Raw genomic sequence first — 23374 nt, 5'->3', positions numbered from 1 at the left:
CTATCAAATTTTTGATCCATGGATCATGCTTTTGTTTTGTTGTATCTAAAAACTCATTGCCAAATCCAAAGTCATTGAAATTTTCCCCTCTGTTATCTTCTAGGAGTTTCACAGTTATGCATTTTACATTTAGGTCTATGATTCATTTTGAGTTAATTTTTGTTAAAGATGTATAGTATTTGTCTAAATCCATTTTTTTTGCTTGTGGATATCCAGCTGTTCTAGTACCATTTGTTGAAAAGACTATCCATTGAATTGCCCATGTTCTTTGTCAAAGACCAATTGACTATATTTGTGGAGTTCTACTTCTGAGCTTACCATTTTGTTCCAATTATCTTTTGTCAATACTACACTGTCTTGATTACTGCAGCTTTATAGTAAATCTTTAAGTTTGGTAGTGCCAGTCTTCTGACTTCAATATTATGTTGGCTATTCTGGGTCTCTTGACTTTCCATATGAACTTTAGTATCTGTTTGTCAGTATCCACAAAGTAGCTCACTAGGATTTTGACTGGAATTGCATTAAATCTATAAATCAAGTTGTGAAGAACTGACATCCTAACAATGAGTCTTCCTATCCATGAACAAGGAATATCTCTCCATTTATTAAATCTTCTTTGATTAGAGCTTTGTAGTTTTCCTCAAATAGATCTTGTATATATTTTTTAGATTTATGTCTTTTTTTTTGATGCTGATGTAAATGGTACTGTACTTTAAATTTCAAATTCCAATTGTTTATTGCTGGTATATAGGAAAGTGACTGGTTGTTGGTCTTTTTAATTAATTCTTTGGGCTTTTCTTTATAGACAACTATGTCATCTGCAAAAAAGACAATTTTATATCTTCTTTCCCAGTCTTTTCTTTTCTTTTCTTTTCTTGTTTTATTGCATTAGTTAGGACTTCCAGCCCAATGCTGAACAGGAGTTTAAAAAAAGAGGGACATCCTTTCCTTGTTTCCCTGTTCTTAGGGGGAAAGCACCTAGCATTTCATCATTAAGTATGATGTTAGCTATAAAGTTGTTAAAATATATTCTTCATAAAGCTGAGGACAGTCCCCTTTCCTCCTAGTTTACTGTGGATTTTTATCATAGATGGGTATTGTATTTTGTCAAATTATTTTTCTGTACCTATTTTATATAATTTCTTTTTTAGTTTGTTAAAGTAATGGATTATACTAATTGATTTTTGAAGGTTGAACTAGCCTTACATACCTGGGATAAATCCCAGTTGGTTATGGTGTATAATTATCTTTATATATCAGTGGATTCAATTTGTTAATATTTTGTGGAAGATTTTAAAATATATGTTCATTAGAGATACTGGTCTGTAGTTTTCTTGTAATAGCTTTGTCTGGTTTTGGTATTAGGGTAATGCTGGCCTCACAGAATGAGTTAGGAAGTATTTCTTCTGTTTCTATTTTCTGGAATAGATTGTAGAAAATGGGTATCATTTTGTTCCTTAAATCTCTGGTGGTATTCACCAGTAAGACCATCTGGGCCTGGTGCTTTCTGTTTTGGAAGGTTATTAATCGTTGACTCAATTTCTTTAATCAATATAAGCCTATTCAGATTATCAAATTTTCCTTGTGTGAGTTTTGGTAGATTACATCTTTCAAGGAATTTGTCCATTTCATCTAGGTTATAAAATTTGTGAGAATAGAGTTATTCATAGTATTCCTTTATTGCCTTTTTTAATGTCCATGGGATCAGTAGTGAAGGTCCCTCTTCCATTTCTAATATTAGTAATTTGTGTCTTCTCTCTTTTTTTTATTCTTGATGATCCTGGCTAGGGGGTTTGACCAATTTTATTGATCTTTTAAAAGAATAAGTTTTTTGTTTCACTGATTTTCTCTATTTTTCCTGTTTTTAATTTAATTGATTTCTGCTCTGATTTTTATCATTTACTTTCTTCTGCTCATTTTGTATTTAATTTTCTCTTCTTTTTCTGGTTTCCTAAGGTGGAAGCTTGTTATTGATTTTAGATCTTTCTTCTTTTCTAGTATATGCATTCAATACTATAAATTTCCCTCTACGCACTGCTTTCACTGCATCCCACAAAGTTTGATAAGTTGTATTTCCATTTTCATTTCGTTCAAAATATTTTTAAAATTTCTCTTGAGACGTCTTCTCTGAACCAGTGTTATTCAGAAGTGTGTAGTTTAATCTCAAAATAGTTTGAGATTTTCCAGTTATGTTTTTCTTATTGATTTATAGTTTAATTCCATTATGGACTAAGAGCATATTTTGTATGATATCTTTTCTTTGCAATTTGGTAAGGTGTGTTTTATGACCCAGAACACAGTCTGTCTTGGTGAATATTCCATGTGAACTTGAAAAGAATGTATATTCTGCTGTTACTGGATTAAGCAGTCTACAAATGTCAATTAGATCCAGTGTCCTGATAGTGGTGTTCACTTCAACTATAATCTTACTGATTATCTGCTTGCTGGATCTCTCAATTACTGATAGATAAGTGCTGAAGTCTCCAAATGAAATAGTAAATTTGTCTATTTATCCTTGGAGTTCTATCAGTTTTTGCCTCATATAATTTGATGCTCTGTTGTTAGATGCATACACTTTAAGCATTATTATGTCTTTGGAGAATTGATACACTTATCACTATGTAATGTCCCTCTTTATCCCTGATAATTGTCCTTGATCTGAAGTCTATTTTGTTGGAAATTAATATAACTACTCCAGCTTTCCTTTGGTTAGTATTAGTAGATATTTGCCCATTTTATCTATCTCTTTACTTTTAATATATCTGTGCCTTTATATTTAAAGTGCATTCCTTGAAGACAACAGACAGTTAGGTCTTGTTTTTCTTTCTACTCTGTGTCTCTGTTTCTCAACTGGTACATTTAGAACATTGACATGTAAGTGATTACTGATACCCCTGGGTTCATACCTACTATATTTATTACTGTTTTCTATTGCTACCCTTGTTCTTTCTTTTTTGTCTTCCATTCTTTTTATCCCACTCTTTTGAAAATTAAGACTTTTAATTGATTCCATTTTCTCTCTTATTTTAGCATGTCAATTATACTTCTGGTTTAATCTAGATATATATTTTTGCTTACATACTTCTAAAGGAATTTAAGATTGTCATGAAGATTTTAAGGTACGTTATGGTTGGGGCTGAACTTCAAACTTATATACTTGATTTTCCTCTTACCTCTTTCAGTCATCTCTGCAGTTTCATCCTCTTCTACCAACATTTATCATATGTAGCATTTCTTCAAAATTCAGCCTTAGATCCTGTTCTTTTTCTCTTTCCTATACTTTTTCCCTAGACCAATGACTCCAATATTTTAAATTTCAGGATATTATTCTGCTTTGAGCTCCACATCCAACTGCCACCTTCACAGTTCTCAAAGGCACCTCAAATTCAACATAGCTAAACTGACTTATAATCTTGCATTCTCAAACATAAATTTCTGCTGGTATTCTCACTTTCAGTGAGTGATATCATTATCTCATTAATTCTTCAATCCACAACCTTAGGAATCATACTTCACATATAGCATAACTATTTCCTGTTGATTTTATCTCCTTTTGAATATTTTACATCTATCTACTCTTTCCTTCTGCATAAACAGTTCTACTATCTCTTATCTGGACTGCTGCAACACAAAGCTATTCTTGTCCATTCTTAGTCCCTTCCAATTTGGTTTGAGTGATCTTTACAGAACAGTAATATGATCATAAACCTAGCCTTATCCCTTCAATGACACCCCTTTGTTCTTAGGATAAAAATACAAATCTTTAGGAGTAGGGCTTACTGAGCTGCATGCGTTTTGTCCCCTCCCTCCCTTTCCATCCTCATCTTGCACTCACTTCCCACCTGGATAAGGCATGGCAAGGTATTTCATTTTCACAATTCATTTTCCTTGGAAACTCTATAACTGAGTCAGATTTATGAAATGGTGATGTGACTTTTTGAATTACTGACCTAACAGCATTTCTGTCAAGTTTCCACATTTTGGCCCATTACATGTAGAGTCTGGCTTCTCTATATGGTCTTTTATTATAGAGTTGCCCTCATAAATGTGATTTTGTGTGTGGGAGGGCAGTGTAATAATTATTATACGAACAGCAAGCCGTTCAGAAAAAAATTCTGAGATTTAATAAAACTGAATTATCTTTGCTGAAAATAGAAATATGTGAAGTTTTAACAGTTCAAGACAAACAGGACCAAATTTGACTTTATGAAACCAGGAAGGCACTAAAAATTATATTCACAGCAAAATATTCATTCTTATAATTAGGTGCCCATGACACATGCTGATTTCCAAAACATACTAGCCACAGCACAACAGGGCAATAATAACAGACAGGTAAAATACATTATAAAAAAAGAAAACACAATTAGAAACACATGAAGATAAACTTACTGGTTCTCCTGCAAATCCCCTGTCTCCTGTACTCCCAGGGGGTCCTTGTAAACCCTGAATAAACAAAGGCAAAGCTTGAAGAAAAAGTGATGCTTGAAAATGTTTTAGTCAGTTTCCCTATCTCAGCTTTCCCTCAAGATCCTCCCATCTAATTTTTCTGTCTACCTCTATTTGTTTTTTCTTTTGTGGTAAAATATGCATAACATAAAATTCACCACTTTAGCAATTTTTAAGTGTATAGTATGTGGAAATTTACAGTACTGTGGCATTAAGTATATTCACATTGTTGTGCTACCATAACCACCACCTATTTTCAGAACTTTTTATCTTCCCAAATTGAAACTCTGTACCCATTAAATAACTCCCTATCCCCTACCCTCTTCCCCTGGCAACCATGACTCTACTTTCTGTCTCTATGAATTTGACTAAGTACCTTATATAAGTAGAATCATACAATATTTGTTCTTCTGTGTCTGGCTTATTTCATGTAGCATAATGTCTTCAAGGTTCATCCATTTGTAACATGTGTCAAGACTTCCTTCCTTTTCAAGGTTGAATAATATTCCCCTGTATGCATATACCACATTTTGTTTATCCATTCATCATTAATGAACACTTGGGGTTTTCTACCCTTTGGATATTGCAACTAATGCTCCTATAAACATTGGTGTACAAGTATCTGTTTGTATCCCTGCTTTCCATTCTTTGGGGTATATACAAAGAAGTGGAATTGATGGATTATATGTAATTCTATGTTTAACCATTTGAGGTGCTAGGCATACTGTTTTCTACAGCAGCTCCACCATTTTACATCCCCACCAGCATAGCACAAGGATTCCCATTTCTCCACATCCTTGCCAACACTGGTTATTTTTCCTGTATATATAGGTGTGTGTGTGTGTTTAATAATAGTCGTTCTGGATGGGAAGTGGTATCTCAATGTGGTTTTGATTTGTATTTCCCTAATGACTAGTGATACTGAGCATATATTCAGATATTTATTGGCCGTTTGTATATCTTCTTTAGAGGAATGCTTACTCAAGTCCTTTTGCTCATTTTTTCATTGTGTTGTTTATTATTTTGTTGTTGAGCTGGAGGAGTTCTTTATATCTACCTGTATTCTTTATATTTAATCTCCACTCCTATACAGTGACAAATATTTGTCATCCAGAATTATTTTAGATTTGGATTCTTTTATACTTTTAATATCAATATAAAAAGTTTTTTTCAAAAATAATATACTTGTGATGTATTAATAAGTATGACTTATGCCCTTACAACCTGGGAAGGCACAAAGCTCTCAGAACCTAGATGACCAGAAATGATCAAATTGGACCTCTCCAATGTTCTTTATTTTCCTCCATTTTTACATCATGCCACCTATGGTACCATAAAATTGAGTCTCAGATATGGGGGTATATTCTAAAATGGTATGTAAAACTCTAAATTAAATTCCAGGTCCTCTTCGATCCTTCCATTTAAAGATTAACTGAGCATGTGCTGTGTGCCGGACACTGATGACTACTAATGATGTATAAAATACTGCCCTTATTTATTTGCAATTTGCTTCTTCTACTCTTCTACATTACTGAACTTGGGAAGTTTGGCAATTATACAGCAGATCACAATTACCATGTTATCTTAAAATTGAAATCTAAAAAAATATGGTATTAAATTAGAAGTAAAGACATTCAATATTTCTAGCAACAAAGAATCTTCTAAGTTATGATTATCAATGCTATGTTTAGTTACATATGATTGTCTGGTTAGAGAAAGGGAGATATGCAAAATCTCATGGACTCCTATTGGAGTAAGACCATGTTTCAATCATGAAAATCATCTGCTACTCATGTACTCCGGACTCCTAAATTAAGGGATCAATATAAGGGATCCCTCTGTGCCTGGTATACCAATTGAACATACAGCAAGAGTTCAGAACCTTAAATAATGTCTGCCCAGTTTGCTTTGTAAAGTGTGTTTGCACACAATATTAAGCTTAATATGTACTTGTAATACTGTTAATGGTGCATAAATGCTGTTAGGCAAAGCTATGAAATGACCTAAATGGATTCTAATTATTTTTATTGGAGATGAAGAAGAAAAGCAAAAGCTGGCACAAAATAAAAATTCCCTTTAAGGCTTTTCAGATGCTACTGAAATACATTATTTGTAGTACAACTCCTTGCTCTATGATGCATCTCAGCAATTATGACAATGATGACCAGGACGATAATGACTATGGTGGTTGCTATTTATTGAGAGCCTGTGCTGAGCACATAATGAGCATCATTTGTTATAACTATAAAAGGTATCTCATTTTAATGATAGGGAAACTGAGGCTCACAGAGGTTAAATAATTTGTACAAAGTCAAAACAGCTATAAGTGACAGAACCAGAATCTGACCTCGAATGTGTCTGACTCCAATGCCATGCTCTTCCACTACACTAAACTGCTTTTTACTGAATTCCATGAGAAATCAAGCATTCAATGCCTTTCCATTTTAAATAAACATGTTTCGAGCATCATCAAGACATTTTATGAGAATAAGCAAGGGAGTATATAAATGTTATTTCTATTGCCACACTTTCACTGTAGGATCATGAAAATGTGTGCATTCTGCTTCATTGTCTGAAGAACGGGAAAGAATAGAGTTAATACTGTATACTTTTTGTATTGTAAAGATTATGAAATAAATGCTTCTCAAGTATTCTGAGTTACTACAGAGAAAACTATATTAAAAGAAGAAATGCTAAGTGTTTCCACTTCCAATATTGGCCAAGTTGCTCCTATCCAACCAATCTATATAGAGATAACTATAAACCCAAGATAAAATATTAAAAAGGAAAGATATGAAAGCACTGGAGAAAGACCAAAAATAGGCAGGAACTAGAGTAGTAGGGTCTACACTTGAAAGAAGGAATGACACTAGGTGAGTTTCTGATTTTTTTATATGGCTTTTAGCCAGAGGAGAAGCCATACAAGATGGTTAAAATAAAGTAGGATAGAAACCTTCAGTCTTATGGGTATGGAGGGCCCTAGGGCAGAATCTGAAGTGACCATAGATGGTGAAAAGTGGTGAAAGAAAGAGCCAGAGTGGAGCCTCAGATTGCAAATATAAACTCTGCTTATAGGTCTTGCTGACATTTAAGGTTTGTATTGGTATGGTAGACTCCAAGTAGCCCAGACAAGGCTAAAAGAACTTCATAGAGATTTCAGCAGCCACCTACCACAGAGGAGAGAAAACTTGGAGTTTTACCAGCCAAGTTAACTGCCTGCCAAGTTAAAAACAAAACAATACTCTTCAAAGAAATATAACAGACTTTTAGAGTCGCTAAAATGAATCAGTCAAAATGTTCAAGATACAATTCAAAATTATCATACAGGGAAAATTTCCCATATTTATAAGAAAAGGCAATTAATGGAGACCAAACTCAAGATTACACAGATGTTATTATGTATCACACAACGATTTTAAAGTAGTTAGTATAAATATGCTCAATAATGTAAATTAAAATGTACTCATGATGAATAAACAAATAGGAAATACCAGAAGAGAAAGAGCATTTGTAAAAAGAAACAATGACAATTATAAAGCTGAAAATTAAATATCCAAATAAAACTTAAAAATACAATATAATAAATAAAATTTTATTGAAAGGCTTAACAAGTTAGAGAAGATAGATTCGGGTTGCCCATTTGGAAAAAAAAAAAAAAAAACAGGAAAAAGAAAGACTGAAATAGGAATGAACAGGACCCCAGGGATCTAAGGTAATCAAAATGACTAACATATATTTAATTAGAATACAAGAAGGAAAGGAGAGAGAAAATGGTGTAGGAAAAAATATCCTAAAAAAAGTTGAAAAATTTCCAAATTTAGTGAAGGCAAATTTACACATGCAAGAAACTCAGCAAACATTAAGTTGGATAAATGTGAAGAAAATCCATCTAGACACATCATAGTCAAACTACTGAACACCAAAGATAAAGAGAGAATCTTGAAAGCAGCCAGAGAAAAATGATACATTATATGCAGGAGAATAATGATAAAGATAAGTGTGGACTTCTCATCAGAAATAACGCAGGCCAAAAATAAATGGCATGTCATCTTTACAGTGCTGAATGGAAACAAACAAAAAACTCTGTTGACCCAGAATTCTATAACCAGGGAAAATATCCTTCAAGAATAAAGGTGAAATAAAGAAAAATGAAGAGAATTCATCACTAGAAGAACTTGACTATAAGAAATCTAAAGGAAGTTCTATAGGCTGCAGGGAAGTATACCACTTAGAAATGTGCATCTGTAGAAAGGAATGAAGAGCACCAGAAATAGTAAATGCACGGATAATTTTAAAAATCACTACTTTCCTACTAAATATCTCTAATTTATGTTTCATTTATATTAAAGCAAAAAGTATTTTATTTATATTAAAGTAGAATTTTAACTTTGCAATATGGGGTTTATAACTTATATAGATATAAAACAAATAGCGCATATAAGACAGGATGTTGGTAAACAGGTCTCTATGGCTGCAAGTTTCTTACAATTATGTTAAGTATTACTGTATTAACTCTAAGTAGACAGTGGAAAGTTACAATGTGATCCTTAAACCACGGGTTGGCAAACTACCGTCTGAGGGCCAAATGTGGACCATCACCTGATTTTGTAAATAGTTTTTTTTGAAGAGTCATGCTCATTCCTTCATATACCATCTATGGTTGCTTTCACACCATGACGACACTAGAGCTGAGTAGCTGTGACAGAGACCATACGGCCCACAAAGGCTGAAATATTTTGTGGCACTTTACAGAGAAAGTTGCTGACTCCGGACCTAGAATAACCACTTAAAAGTAATAATGAGAAGTAGAGCTAAAAAGTGAATAGTTAAATTAGAGTGGAGTTCTCAAAATCATTCAGTGCCTAAAGAAGGCACTGCACACCACTACTGCCGCCACGACAGAGGAGAAACAGCCATAAAAATGGTAGACCTAAATCCAACCACATCAATAACTACATTAAGTGGAAATGGAGCAAACACTAATTAAAAGGCAGAGGTTGCTGGAATGAATAAAGAGGCAAGATCTAACTTTAAGACATTCACTTTAAACATCAAGGCACAGATGGTTTGAAAATAAATTAATGAAAAAGATATGCCATGCAAACAGCTAGAGAGACTTACATATCAAATAAAGTAGATTTCAAAACAAACAGTATTACCAGGGATAAAAAGTATTACCAGAGATATACAGGAACATTTTGTAATGATAAAAGGCTCAGTTGATTGGGAAGACATAGTAATAATAATGTGAATACTCTAAAAATAGTTTCAAAATACATAAAGCAAACTCTGACAGAATTAAAGAGACAGACAAATACAAAATCATAGTTGGAGAATTTAATACCCTTAACTCATCAACTGAAAGAATATCTAGATAAAAATCAGTAATGTATGAGCTGTTATAGTTTTTATAAGATTTAGAAAACTAAAAAGTTACTCAGGCTTTATCACCTTAATAACACAATGAATCATATCCTTTTCTTCTTGATTCGCCCTTTGAGTCAGATATACGTGTGGATGGAAGGCAAGCATAGGAAACAATGTTGGCCCATAGACAAATATACTTCTCCTGTTTATCTGGACTAGCAGAGTACTATATATGTTACCAATTTCCTTGTAATACCTAGCTTTAGAATTATGACAATTTAGAGATGTATCTTTATTTTACAGATGAAGAAAATATGATCCAGAGAGCTAACCAATCTAACCAAGACTATACAGCTATTAGGAGCATGCACTAGAACAAAGGTCAATCTGATCTCCAGTGTATCTTTCTATTATACAGCACTGCCTTCTTGTTGACAGTGCATAAATGATGAGAGACGCTGAGATTACCATGCAGGATCAAATAAATCTTTGGGGCATCTGGATTTTTTGGATTAATTGATCCAAGCTTCCCTCAGATCTCAAAAGTCTCTTTCAGTTTGATCAAGACCGAGGAGACAATGTAGGTATAAAGTTAAGTAAACCTCAACAACTAGTATTAACTCATGATTTACTGTCAATCACTAAGGTAACTTTACTCTTCCGGTAGTCTATGAAACTTGTTTGCCATAAGCTACCGTTACAAAATGGTTCTAGTAACTTTTATTTGATTGAGAAAATCAAATATCAAATTTTATATTTATCCATGCATATCTAATAGGCTGAAAATGAAGGTAAAACTCTAAGGAATGTAACAATGTACAAAATGAGTAAGTAATTTTATTTCTCTTGGCCTCATTTTTCTAAAGTAAGAGGAATGGACCTGATAAATTCCAAATTTCTCTACTCAACTACAACAAATTGGTTTTGTATACAGTGTAGCAAAGTGGAAAGAATCTCCAGAAACACCATTTACATTGATATAATAGAAACTTAGATGATGAATATTAATACTCAAGGAATGTTCTTCGGTGATGATTTCAATTAATAATATAATGTCACACACAAGTTCTTTCCCTGGATAACAGTCATTTTTCTCTTTTAAGTCTCTGCTACTTTAGGTTTGACCACTGGCAAATATAATGCTATTATGGGAAACAACCGGCAGGGGGCAGCAGATTTCATAGAGGAACAAGTAAATGCAGTGACATTAGTGATAATTACTACAGCAGCTAAAACATTTTTGTCCTCTCCTTTTCTGACTCTTCAATTGCAGTATATTTAAATTATGATCTAATTTAATAACTTTAAATTATACATATATGACAAATCAAAATGTCATTAAAATTATAATTACAAACGGAATTAAAAACCCATACATTTAAGCTCATGTGCTCAGAATTATATATGTATATATGTGTAATATATATGTGTGTGTATATATTTCTCTTTTTTAAAAAATACACTTTACTCCCCCTCAGTTAGTGATGATAACCACAGAACTTGTGTTCCAGAGAAGAAATTGTATAATTCTGAGATTTTTGATGGTAGGAAAATATTTAGCATTATATAGTATTGAAAACACTTAGAGCAGTGCCATGGGAAAACATGATGACACACATAGCTCCACACTCCAAGGGTGCAAACAACACTCAAGGTGAGTTAAAATGAAACTAGGCAAGAAGCCTCAAAGAAGTTTCTTATGTTAGCTTTATTAATATACTGTTATATTTACATGACATCATACCACTTTATCTTGAAATGGATTTTACAGAAAACCTATGATAGCAGAGGTGAAGTAAAAGTATCAGTTATCACCACCGGTTTATAGATAGGTACAAAAAAGGCCCAGATTTAGTAAGCAATTTGCCTCAATAAAAGAATGACCCAAGGACTGAAGGAGGAAAAGAACTTGTATTCTCTTAGTCTAAAATACTGATTACTAAAAAAGAGTTGTATCAGAGAATAAAGTGGATAAAATTTGCTTATAGATTGGCAATTTTTAATTACTTACTTGTTTCCCTTGAACTCCTCTCTCTCCAGGGTTTCCAGTCTTACCCTACATAAGAAAGAAAATGCCTGGGTCAAGCAACTCCCTCCCCAAATATGAATCACACACCAAGAAAAATGGAAGATATTATATGTTTATCTTTAATGTGAAATATTTTACTACTTACAATAAGACCATAAGGCCCTCTTTTCCCTTGATCTCCTTTTTCACCCTAACAAGAATCAATACCAGGTGAGTTAATCAGAATGTGAATTATGGTCTTATACATGCTAACATACACTCACATACCAAAAAATAAGACATCAAATACATAGTTCAATAATAAAAAGAATACATTTCTGTGTGTGTAGTAAAAACTTTATGTATGTTTCATACTTAGACTAAGAAAAAATTTAGAACCATACTTTTATAAGGAAATACATCAGTGTTCAGACAGGTAGGACATATGGGCTCAAAAATATTTAACTGTGTATGAAATGAGAAAATAAGTGATTACCTTGGCACCTTGTATACCTTGTTCTCCTAAGAGGCCATCGGGTCCTCTTGGTCCCTAGGGATGGAAAAAATATCCTGTTGTTAATTTTAAATGTTTCTTTTTTACTGTTATGCATCCTTACAAATGGAGACACTGGACTCTTTTTTAGTTGAAAAACCCTTTTTGCTTGTTTCTGTGCCATGAACACAGTAAAGAATACAGCTGAGTATATGTATGAACCCATCTGCATAGGAGAATCAGGCCGGTGTTTTCAAGATTTAATGCCAAATAGTAAATCAGATGACCACAAAAACAGCTGATTCAGTTGTTGAGGTAGCTATAGTATAGGTTTGTCATTTCAGTATTTTGTTTACCTTATCCTTTACTCTGCAGAAATCCAGGATTTATTCTAAAAACAACTCTAAATTAACTTTAAAGTGGCTGGTTTGTTTGTCCAAACAGTCTTCCTAAGTTTTATATTTTTGAAATGGAACTCTTCTCATCACTTTATTAGAAAAAGAATGCTGACTGCACTGTTGCCCGCTATGCACCTGCTTGACAGCTGAAAGATGGCAAGGGGCACAGAAAAGGAATAGAAAATGCTGCTGGGAATGTTCATGTAAATTTAAAACTTCTCAGCTATGTTGCTATCAATATTAATTCAGTAATTAGTTATGAAGAAGCATTAGCTGCAAAAGTCATTCGCTAATGAAAGAGGACAGTATATGTTCCTTGCCTAATTATAACTGTCCTTGGAAGATCTTAAAGTCCTTTGCAAGGGAATTAATTCAATTCTACAACCATTAACTGAACATATACTGTGAAAAAGGCACTGCATTAAGTGTTATGGGAATCCACGTTATGAGATAAGGTAAATTATATAAATAACTATAAAATAGAGATATTGTGTGTCAAGGGCTAAAGGGATCAAAGGAGGGAGAGAGCTTTCACATGTTTGTAAAGGGAATGAAGATATTATTGTAACAGTCAGAGATCATGCTCTAATAGAAATTCTAGATGGAGGCATAGTATGAGAAAAGGGTAAAGAAACAGGAAAAAAGATACTTAAGAATGAAAAAAACTAGTTTGTTTAGCTGAGCTGGTGATTACATGGAGTATTTTTTAGTATTTCTATACTAATAAATAATTGTGAAAAGACTGGGATTTAAAACGTGAAGGACTGGAGTTTATATTTGAATCAATAAGCAATGAGGAGGCGCTGAAGATTTCTATACAAAACAGTGATACAAATTTCCCAATACAACATGATGATTTGAAGAAGCCCAGTAGGCTTCAATATCTTCTATTGTATCCCATCTGAGGCCAGCTTAGTTTAGCTTTATATTATTAAAAAGCTGCTTACTTCCGGGAAGATCCCACATGCCGCGGAGCAACTAAGCCTGTGCACCAAAACTACTCAGCCTGCGCTCTAGAGCCCGCAAACCGCAACTACTGAGCCTGCGAGCCACAACTACTGAAGCCCGAGCACCTAGAGCCCGTGCTCCGCAACAAGAGAAGCCACTGCAATGAGAAGTCCACGCACCCCAACGAAGAGTAGCCCCTGCTCCGTGAAACTAGAGAAAGCCCGCGCACAGCAACAAAGACCCAACGCAGCCAAAAATAAATAAATTTGAATAAATAAATTTAAAAAAAAAAGAAATGAAGGAGAAGATATCACTACAGACCGCTGAGACATTAAGGGAAAATAAGGGACTACTATTGATAGAAACAACTCTTCACACATAAATTCTACACCTTTGGAGTAAACGGACCCATTCTTCAAAAGCAAAAACTCAAAACAGGTCAAGGACAAAGAGATTATTTGCATAACTTTGTATCTATTAAAGAAATTGATTTTGTAAATAAAAACCTTCTGAAATTAAAATCTCCAGACCTCCCCCCCAAAAAAATAAAAACAAAAAACCTGCTTACTCTAAACAGGACTCTCTTCCTGGGTGCCCTTAGGGTAAGTGCATACCCTAATCCTCTTGGATACATCCACAGGATTGGAGAGAAGACTCACACTCCATGAGGATCTATAGCTCCACTGGGCATACTAAAGCTAAAGCCATAGCTCTAGCCCTACAATTTCTGTCTATATTTAAGGTACTCCATGATCTGTCCCCAGTTTACTTTTTGATCCTATTTTCCCATAAAAGACTGCAAAACTAAGTTAAAGTATTAATGTACAGGACCTTGAATGTCAAATTGAGGAGTATGGACTTAATAGATAAGTGACTTTCAAAGTGTGTTGTTGTTCATTCAACAAACATTTACTGAGTGCCAACTATAAGCCAGGTATTCTTTTAGGCCCAGAGGATATAGTAGGGAGAAGAGACAAATTCCTGAATTTATAAACAAGCAAATAGATAAATAAAATTAAAATATAAAATGACTATAGGTAGTCAAGTGTAATGAAGAAAAATAAAGGAGGTTAAGGGACTAGAAGGAGTCCAAGGTGGGGGCCCCACTTTAGATCAGGTGTTTGAGAAGGCTCTCTAAAGTGACATGTGGGTAGATCTGAAGGAGCTGAGACTGCAGGCTATGCAAATAACTTGGGGAAGATCATTCTGGCAGGAGAAATAGCAACTGCCAAGGTCCTGAGGTGGGGGCTTCCTTGGAATGTTTGACAACTAACTGAAGGTGGAAAAAAAGAACAATGTTTAAAGGATGACTCTGAAGTTTTAAGTGCAAAGATCCCTCAGGACCTTGCTCCAATAATCACCTTCATCTTATCAGTAGCCTGTATTGATTCTCTTTCTCCAGCACCTTCTATGCTTATTTTCTTTTTTCTGCCCTGTAAGAAAACACTTTCCAAATTTTTTTGGCGTAATAACAGAATGTGGCTGAGAAAATATGAAAAGGAATCAGTGGTTAGCATTCTAAAATACCACAGAAAACAAGTAAGATCTAGAAATGTATCCACTGGTAACTAGGCACTTAACTCCTTTGCAACATGGAAGTTCTGACTTTCTTGGATATTTTGTTAGTTAAGTAACCAGTGGAATTATGACAGCATTAATATAAAAACAAATTGGACGTGTAAGTTTGTTTAGGGTAGAAAGGGGGGGAGTGGGGAGAAGATAACAATTTTGACTGTAGACAACCAACCACAATGGTAGATCCTCCAAGGCTAATGCTAGAGTTAGAAGTCATTCTGGCTAGGTTTAAAAGTTAGCAGCCATAAGGATAAAGCTTCAAAAGGCCCCCAAACATAGAGTAATAAGTTAAAAAGAATTTTTAAAAACTGTTTGGTCCAAAACTGATTGAAAAAATTATCATTTCTTAGATAAAAATAAGATTAAGTGGTTGGCTAGATATATATGTAGAAAAGGCTGCATTGAGCTCAGGAAGAAAGTCTTATAATTAACTGCCAGTTTCTGCCTCAGCACATAGATCACCCACTGTCAAGGCTGAACTCGTCTAAACCCTGCTTTTTAAGATGAAGCAACTGAAGCCTGCAGATATCAATATAAGTGAGTCACCTGATTCACATAATGTCTAAATGTCGAAAGACTTTGAATAACTGTCCTTTATTAAGTTTATAATATTTTTTCAAATGTTAAAAAATAAATAGACGCAATCCTGTTATCAAGTGAATTCTGGCTGAAATAGAGGACGTGAAGTTTAGAAGAAGTTTACAAAATGAATATTAAACACGAGTAAAATGCTGGTTGGTATTATAGTAGAAAGGAACTCCCTCCAAAATTAAGGAATACTTTAATGATAATCACTCATTTTTTAATGTTTTCCATTAAAAAATACTTTTACTTAAAAGTACTTTCACATTTATTATTTCATTTACTAAACCAGGACTAGACAGGGAAAAAAGAAAGAGAAGTTTCTGCTCCCACTGTGATGACAAAGACAACCACATTAAGTTAAAAAAAATGTCTAAGTACAACAATTATATTTAATTAAAGGCTATAAAGCCTGAGGTTGCTAGTTAAGAGGTTAAGGCTGGCAGAACTAGGAAAGTTTGGTCCTCTCTATGCTTCAGTTAAGGGTTGGTTAATTAGCTAAAAGCTTAGCTTTATCAATATCTGCAAGTTTCACTTTGATATTGGTTGTAGAAGTTATCCCTGGAGTTATTCTTTGACTCCTGAGACACAACAAGCTTCAGGACAAGCTATAAGAAAATTAGACAAGCAATATTATAATAGGGACCTAATTGGGTATAAAGTTATTTTTTCTAATACCTGCCTTAACATCTCCACTTATAAAGCTCTTGAAGAATGTATTCTGGTTAAGTTAAAAAAAAAAATCTAATCTTTTTTTTAATCCTCTTTTGGAAAAGTTAAAGTTGGCTCCAGGTAACTCTCCCATCAAACAATCTCAAACTACATGAATATTTTCAGCCAAACCTGTTATTTTTTTCAGTTATATAAGGGGCGGGATTATACAATCTTCATAAAACTAGTTAGAAAAATTTTCATAATACTAAGTTGCTTAGGTTATTTCCTGAGATGGCAGGTATTGTTGCTTTTCTGAGCTTTTGCTATTCTGTTAATATTGTATGATACTTTAAAAGCCACTGGACTGTAAGTCATTAAACCGTAAAATCCATGTGGTTTAGATCTAAGAAAAAGTTAACCTTGGATTCTCCATGATAGTAAGACAGTGTTTGACAGATAGTATTATATCAGTAAATGTTCGACAGATGAATGGCAGATGGATGGATAGGAGAGAAACAGAAGGACAGGCAGACTCCTTGGGTTGAGGTCCTACCATTCATGATGTTTGCACGTTCACCTATGATAACAGTACGAATCACAGGCAGAACGGCAAGGGCATACAAGCACTAGTTTCATAAAGAGAGTTCTTTGTGTGCCCTCCTAGTGCAAATGTGCCTAGCTTCCCCTCCAATGTACTGTGACACAGTTGTGTGTCATAAAGTGTTACAGGTGTGCTGGAAATATCGACCCCCTCTGCCTTTGGGGTAGCAAGAAGGGCTGGGGTACAGGAATTCCCAGCCAGATACTTTTTTCATTTATCCCTGTGGGCTGGACATATAATATAGTCTCATTTTTTGTGAGTGAAAAATATTCGCAAGGATATTTATTATGATCACATCTACAGTGTAGAATAGATTGGAGAATGGATTGATGGGAGAAGAAGATACTAGGTGATGATTAGAATGGAACTTCATAATACTATATTCTTTCCCCAATATTCTGGTCTTTAGTTCTTTTTGATATTCCCAATGTTCACTGATTATTTGAAATATTCTCCTATAAAGGAAGCACTTTTGCATTAAACAAAGCCCTTATTTCTAAACAAAAAGACCTTGTTTAGAAAATACTGGGTGAACTTTAAATAATTAGGAGAAGCCATTTGGAAACAAATCAGTAAAATGTATTTGGAGGATGAGAGGAAAATAGACACTTGAAGAGGTGAGAATTGAAAACAAAGTGTCAAATCAAAAAGAGTAATAATTTGCCCAAGGATCACAGGGAGGTTAGAAAACTGCAGAGAATATGAACTTTCCATATGACTTATCAGATAGTACAAATGGTTCAGAAACATATCTTGCTTGTGCCTGGATAATCAATAAGACCTCAATTACTTAGCTAACCAAAGTAAGTATTTCTGTTTTTTTAAATCTTTCACAAAACTGGTTGAACTTTCCCACTATGAGTAATACAAAGTTGAATAAACACATTTGACCTGACCAAGTACTGAATGCTGGCAGGGTACAGACCACTAAAATGACAGAGTACAGATCATCTTCCATGAGTTTTTATTTTATTATTTTAAATCTCATTTAGGCTAAAATGGATGTGGCCATCAGGATTATTTATAGACTGTAAATCCATAAGCCAGAAAGGAAAATAGTTTTTCAGAAAAGAAATGACAATACAGAAAAATTTGCTCTCTTTCTTTAATCTTCACCTAAAACACAGCACATGAAATTAAAGTCGTTATTTATTTATTTTGCCTATTTTCTTTTCTTTTCTTTCTTTCTTTTGGCCATGCTGCACAGCTTGCAGGATCTTAGTTCCCTGACCAGGGACTGAACCTGGACAGCAGTGATAGCACCAAATCCTAACCACTGGACCGCCAGTGAATTCCTAAAGTTGTTATTTTAAACTGAGCATTTTTCTCCCATTTGCCAACTGGAAAATGGCAGTTTAAAAAAAAAAAAAAAAACTTTGTTATTTGGAGGCCATGTTTTTAGAATTTTAAAATATTTTCTTCACTAGCTGTAAAAGTCAAGGTAAAGCCAAGGGAGAAAACAGAGTTCTTAAAGCCTACATATTCAAATTAATCAAGGAAAAATACTCTAAAATTCAATAAGGGTATTTAATAAGCATAGGGTTTGGAATCAGAGACACACAAAGGTTTGAATCCTGGTTGTGTCATAGACCTGCGTGTCTACAGTTCATATACTTAAACTCTCTGAGCCCCGTTTTCCTCAACTGTGATATGTGAGATAAATGCCTCTCCTTCCTAGAGTGATTTTGAGTATTAGGTTAGATGGTATATGTAAAAGTGCCTGGCACGTGACAGGCATGCAATAAATGGTGGTTCTTATTTCTTTAAAGAAAAAAAAAGGATTTAATGTTTAAAAGACTTAAAGAGTGAAAGGTTTTAATTTAATTCTTATGCATAATTATTAGACAATGATGATATATTACCTCTTATTTACAGTGAATAAACTCTTAGTCATCCTGTGTATTCTTATTCTACTTCTTATCACTCTGATTCTGTCATGCTGTTACTATCCCTTGCTATAGAAGTCTCTTGTGAGTAGAAAAATAACTTAAACATCTTTGTGTTCACAATTCCCCCAAAGAATGAAACTGGAAGTTGGGAATAAGAAAGAAGAATTCTTTGTCAATAAGTGAAATTTCTAAAACACAAAATGGAAAAGTATGGTTTTATAAATACAAATGATTATGAATTACATTAAAATTAATGTAGGTAGGTCATCTAATATAATGAAAACAAGAAAAAAACCCAACAACCTCTAAGCATGATTTAGAAGATATAGAGCTATTTTTGCTGAATGCATCACTATTTATGACGCCATATTTTAAAAGCTTAATGCACTTCCTTGATTAGATAACTTACTCTTCGTCCTTTAGGACCTGGACTCCCAGGTGGTCCTCTTGCCCCCACAGGACCCTACACGTTGAAAATTTAAAAATCAGTTACAGAATTAACAGGAATGTTACGAGAACAGTAGTTACAACCTTTCTTATGATATGTAATTCTCCTTGGGAATTCTTAAAATAAAATTGATTAGTCTCCTTTAAAAATATGCTTTAATTATTAAACAAATACCATACTACCCTCCCCCAATATTCTGCTTCTGACATAGTCTACTATCTGGAGAAATTTAATTTCTAAGTGTTTACACCCTGAAAAAGAATGGGAAGTGTTTAATATTCACTGACCACATGGTTTTTAGGATAAGCACATATGGTGGTGGGAGACACAACACATAAGGGAGACACCCACTTAGCCAGTCTGACCAGTCTAATATGCCTGGTCCATCAAAGAAGCAATGGCTACTTTTGCAAGATTTCTTTCTCATTACTCTAGATACTTATGATAATCCCATCACATAAAAATAGATTTTTTTCTGTTACCATGAAAAATGCCACAAAATTTTCCAAATTTACATGCCACAAAAAAATAGCCTTAAAAGAAGATTGTTATTTGTTAGTAAGTCAAGTACAATGAATTATTTTTATACCCAATGGTCTCCAATGCTTAGAAGACAAAATTTATTTATCTATATAACACAGGTAGATAAAAACAGTGAACTTTCACAGGATCTCAAATCTATTTCTTATCTTACACGAGTAAAAAGATTGGCAACTGTGCCCTAGATCAGTCTTCCTCATTTTAGAAGTCAATGACACATCTATCAGTATGCTGGAAGATTGGGCTTATCTTCAAAACAGAAGCTTCACAAAACAGCATAAACCATTTCTGATAATAGTTCTGCTTAGTGGATCACAAAGGCTGATATTCTTCACATTTAAGTTCATATTAACTTTCAAATTTTAATAAGCAAACTTTCTCTTTAGAGACAAGGCTTCATTATCTTTCTGTAACCACAAATGGAGTTTTTCAAAACTCAGTTTTTGAATAAAGGTATATATTCCATGAATTGTATCAGTTTGAGAATGTGTGGAAATTTCTAAGAACAACATGTTGGAAATTGTGCTTGTGATTTGTTTGTCCAATAGGTCTAATCTTGATTACTGACTCTGTTTTCTTATATGTGGTTATTCAAAAGAAAGTTTAGATGTTTTTTATTTTAGGTTGCAGAACTATACTATTAGAAGTGAGCAGTAAATAATAGAGCAAGTAGAAGTGAGGAGGTTCAAGATACAATGATATATTCTAGAGTGATTTGCACTGACTGGGAAGAGAAGTCTTTTCTATACTTACAGGTAATCCCAGTGGACCCATGGCTCCTGGAAGCCCAGGAGGACCTGGATATCCCTATAATTTAAGCAAAAATATAAAAGACATAAATTCTCCATCACATCTAATTATTTTCATTGAAGAAATAAAAGTAAATTATAAATAGTAATTAAAAATGATAATGTGATAAGATCTCCCTCTACTATCCAAGACATAAGAAGCCACAGAAAATGTTCCAGAGATAGACAATAGAAATAAAAAATGTTTACATAGAAGCTGGGTATACTTTTATTAGAAACTCTTTGCCTAGAAATGAAATTTGCTAGCCAGAATCACATATTATAACCTACTGAGAAGAGAATATTCATCTCACATTTCTGTAGGTTGTGTTATGCTATGAATAGATGTATATTATGTTATATAGATTGTGAAACCATATCATGTTCAGATGTCAGGGAATTCAATAATTAAGAAATGTGGGCCTCTCCAGGGGACTCCAAGACCAGCAGCCGTGTGGTTGACTGTGTCTTCGTGCTCTGGCCGTGTGTCAGGCCTGTGCCTCTGAGGCGGGAGAGCTGAGTTCAGGACATTGGTAGACCAGAGACCTCCTGGCTCCATGTAATATCGAACTGCGAAAGCTCTCCCAGAGATCTCCACCTCAATGATAAGACCCAGCTTCACTCAACAACCAGCAAGCTATGGTGCTGGACACCCTATGACAAACAACTAGCAAGACAGGAACATAACCCCACCCATTAGCAGAGAGACTGACTAAAATCAAAATAAGGTCGCAGACACCCCAAAACACACCACCGGACATGGTCCTGCCCACCAGAAAGACAAGATCCAGCCTCATTCACCAGAACACAGGCACCAGTCCCCTCCACCAGAAAGCCTACACAACCCACGGAACCAACCTTAGCCACTGGGGGCAGATACCAAAAACAACAGGAACTACGAACCTGTAGCCTGCGAAAAGGAGACCCCAAACACAGTAAGTTACGCAAAATGAGAAGACAGAAACAAACAGCAGATGAAGTAAATGCACCAACATTCGAATTATAGGAGTGTAAGAAGAGAAAAAGAAAGGGACTGAGAGAATATTTGAAGAGATTATGTTTGAAAAATTCCCCAGTAAGGGAAAGGAAATAGTCAATCAAGTCCAGGAAGTGCAGAGAGTCCCATACAGGACAAATCCTAGGATAAACATGCCAATACACATATTAACCAAATTATCAAAACTTAAATACAAAGAGAAAATATTAAAAGCAGCAAGGGAAAAGCAACAAATAACATATAAGGGAATCCCCATAAGGTTAACAGCTAATATTTCAGCAGAAACTCTGTAAGCCAGAAAGGAGTGGCAGGACATATTTAAAGTGATAAAAGGGAAAAACCTACAACCAAGATCTACTCTACTCAATAAGGATCTCATTCAGATTCGACGGAAAAATTAAAACCTTTACAGACAAGCAAAAGATAAAATAATTCAGCACCACCAAACCAGCTTTACAACAAATGCTAAAGGAACTTCTCTAGGCAGGAAACACAAGAGAAGGTAAAGACCTACCATAAAAAACCCAAAACAATTAAGAAAATGGTAATAGGAATATAAATATTGATAACTACCTTAAATGTAATGGATTAAATTCTCCAATCAAAAGACATAGAATGGCTCAATGGATACAAAAACAAGAACCGTATTATGTTGTCTAAAAGAGACCCACTTCAGACCTAGGGACACAGACAGACTGAAAGTGAGGGGAAAAGCTGGAATAGCAATACTCATATCAGATAAAATAGACTTTAAAATAAAGCCTATTACAAGAAACAAAGAGGAATACTACGTAATGATCAAGGGATCAATCCAAGAAGAAGATATAACAATTGTAAAAATTTATGCACCCAACATAGGAGCACCTCAATACATAAGGCAAATGCTAACAGCCATAAAAAGGGAAATCGACAGTAACACAATCATAGTAGGGGACTTTAACACCCCACTTTCACCAATGGACAGATCATCCAAAATGAAAGTAAATAAGGAAACACAAGCTTTAAATGACACATTAAACAAGATGGACTTAATTGATATTTATAGGACATTCCTTCCAAAAACAGCAAAATGCACTATCTTCTCAAGTGCTCATGGAACATTCTCCAGGATAGATCATATCTTGGGTCACAAAACAAGCCTCAGTAAATTTAAGAAAATTAAAATCCTGCCAGGTATCTCTTCTGACCACAATGCTATGAGACTAGATATCAATTACAGGAAAAAAATCTGTGAAAAATACAAACACATGGAGGCTAAACAATATGCTACTAAATAACCAAGAGATCACTGAAGAAATCAAAGAGAAAGTCAAAAACTATCTAGAAACAAATGACAATGAAAACACGACGACCCAAAACCTATAGGAATCAGCAAAAGCAGTTCTAAGAGGGAAGTTTATAGCAATACAATCCTACCTCAAGAAACAAGAAACATCTGAAATAAATAACCTAAACTTACACCGAAAGAATTTAGAGAAAGAAGAGCAAAAAAACCCCAAAGTTAGCAAAAGGAAAGAAATCATAAAGATCAGATCAGAAATAAATGAAAAAGAAATGAAGGAAACAATAGCAAAGATCAATAAAACTAAAAGCTGGTTCTTTGAAAAGATAAGCAAAATTGATAAACCATTAGCCAG

The 23374-nt window shown here is 34.2% G+C and overlaps 1 protein-coding gene and 1 long non-coding RNA gene across 2 annotated transcripts in view; one reads left to right on the top strand and one right to left on the bottom strand.

Annotated features, from left to right (window-relative positions):
* LOC112063831 (uncharacterized) overlaps window positions 1-11946 on the top strand; it is a 193665-nt gene extending 181719 nt beyond the window's left edge. Inside the window, exon 7 of the long non-coding RNA XR_003679576.2 lies at window positions 11857-11946. This is a non-coding gene — a long non-coding RNA (uncharacterized lncRNA). The remainder of the gene's footprint in view (window positions 1-11856) is intronic.
* The window catches only part of COL24A1 (collagen type XXIV alpha 1 chain), a 423812-nt gene that overhangs the window by 132713 nt on the left and 267725 nt on the right, over window positions 1-23374 (bottom strand). Inside the window, exons 27-32 of the mRNA XM_024119550.3 lie at window positions 20706-20759; window positions 19374-19427; window positions 12321-12374; window positions 11991-12035; window positions 11828-11872; window positions 4393-4446 (exon numbers count right to left, since the gene is read on the bottom strand). Of these exons, the coding sequence (XP_023975318.1) occupies window positions 4393-4446; window positions 11828-11872; window positions 11991-12035; window positions 12321-12374; window positions 19374-19427; window positions 20706-20759 (306 nt within the window). The remainder of the gene's footprint in view (window positions 1-4392; window positions 4447-11827; window positions 11873-11990; window positions 12036-12320; window positions 12375-19373; window positions 19428-20705; window positions 20760-23374) is intronic.

This window comes from Physeter macrocephalus, chromosome 4 (genome assembly GCF_002837175.3).
Source record: "Physeter macrocephalus isolate SW-GA chromosome 4, ASM283717v5, whole genome shotgun sequence".
NCBI classification, from domain to species: Eukaryota; Metazoa; Chordata; class Mammalia; order Artiodactyla; family Physeteridae; genus Physeter; species Physeter macrocephalus.
This window is presented reverse-complemented; position numbering and strand designations above follow the sequence as displayed.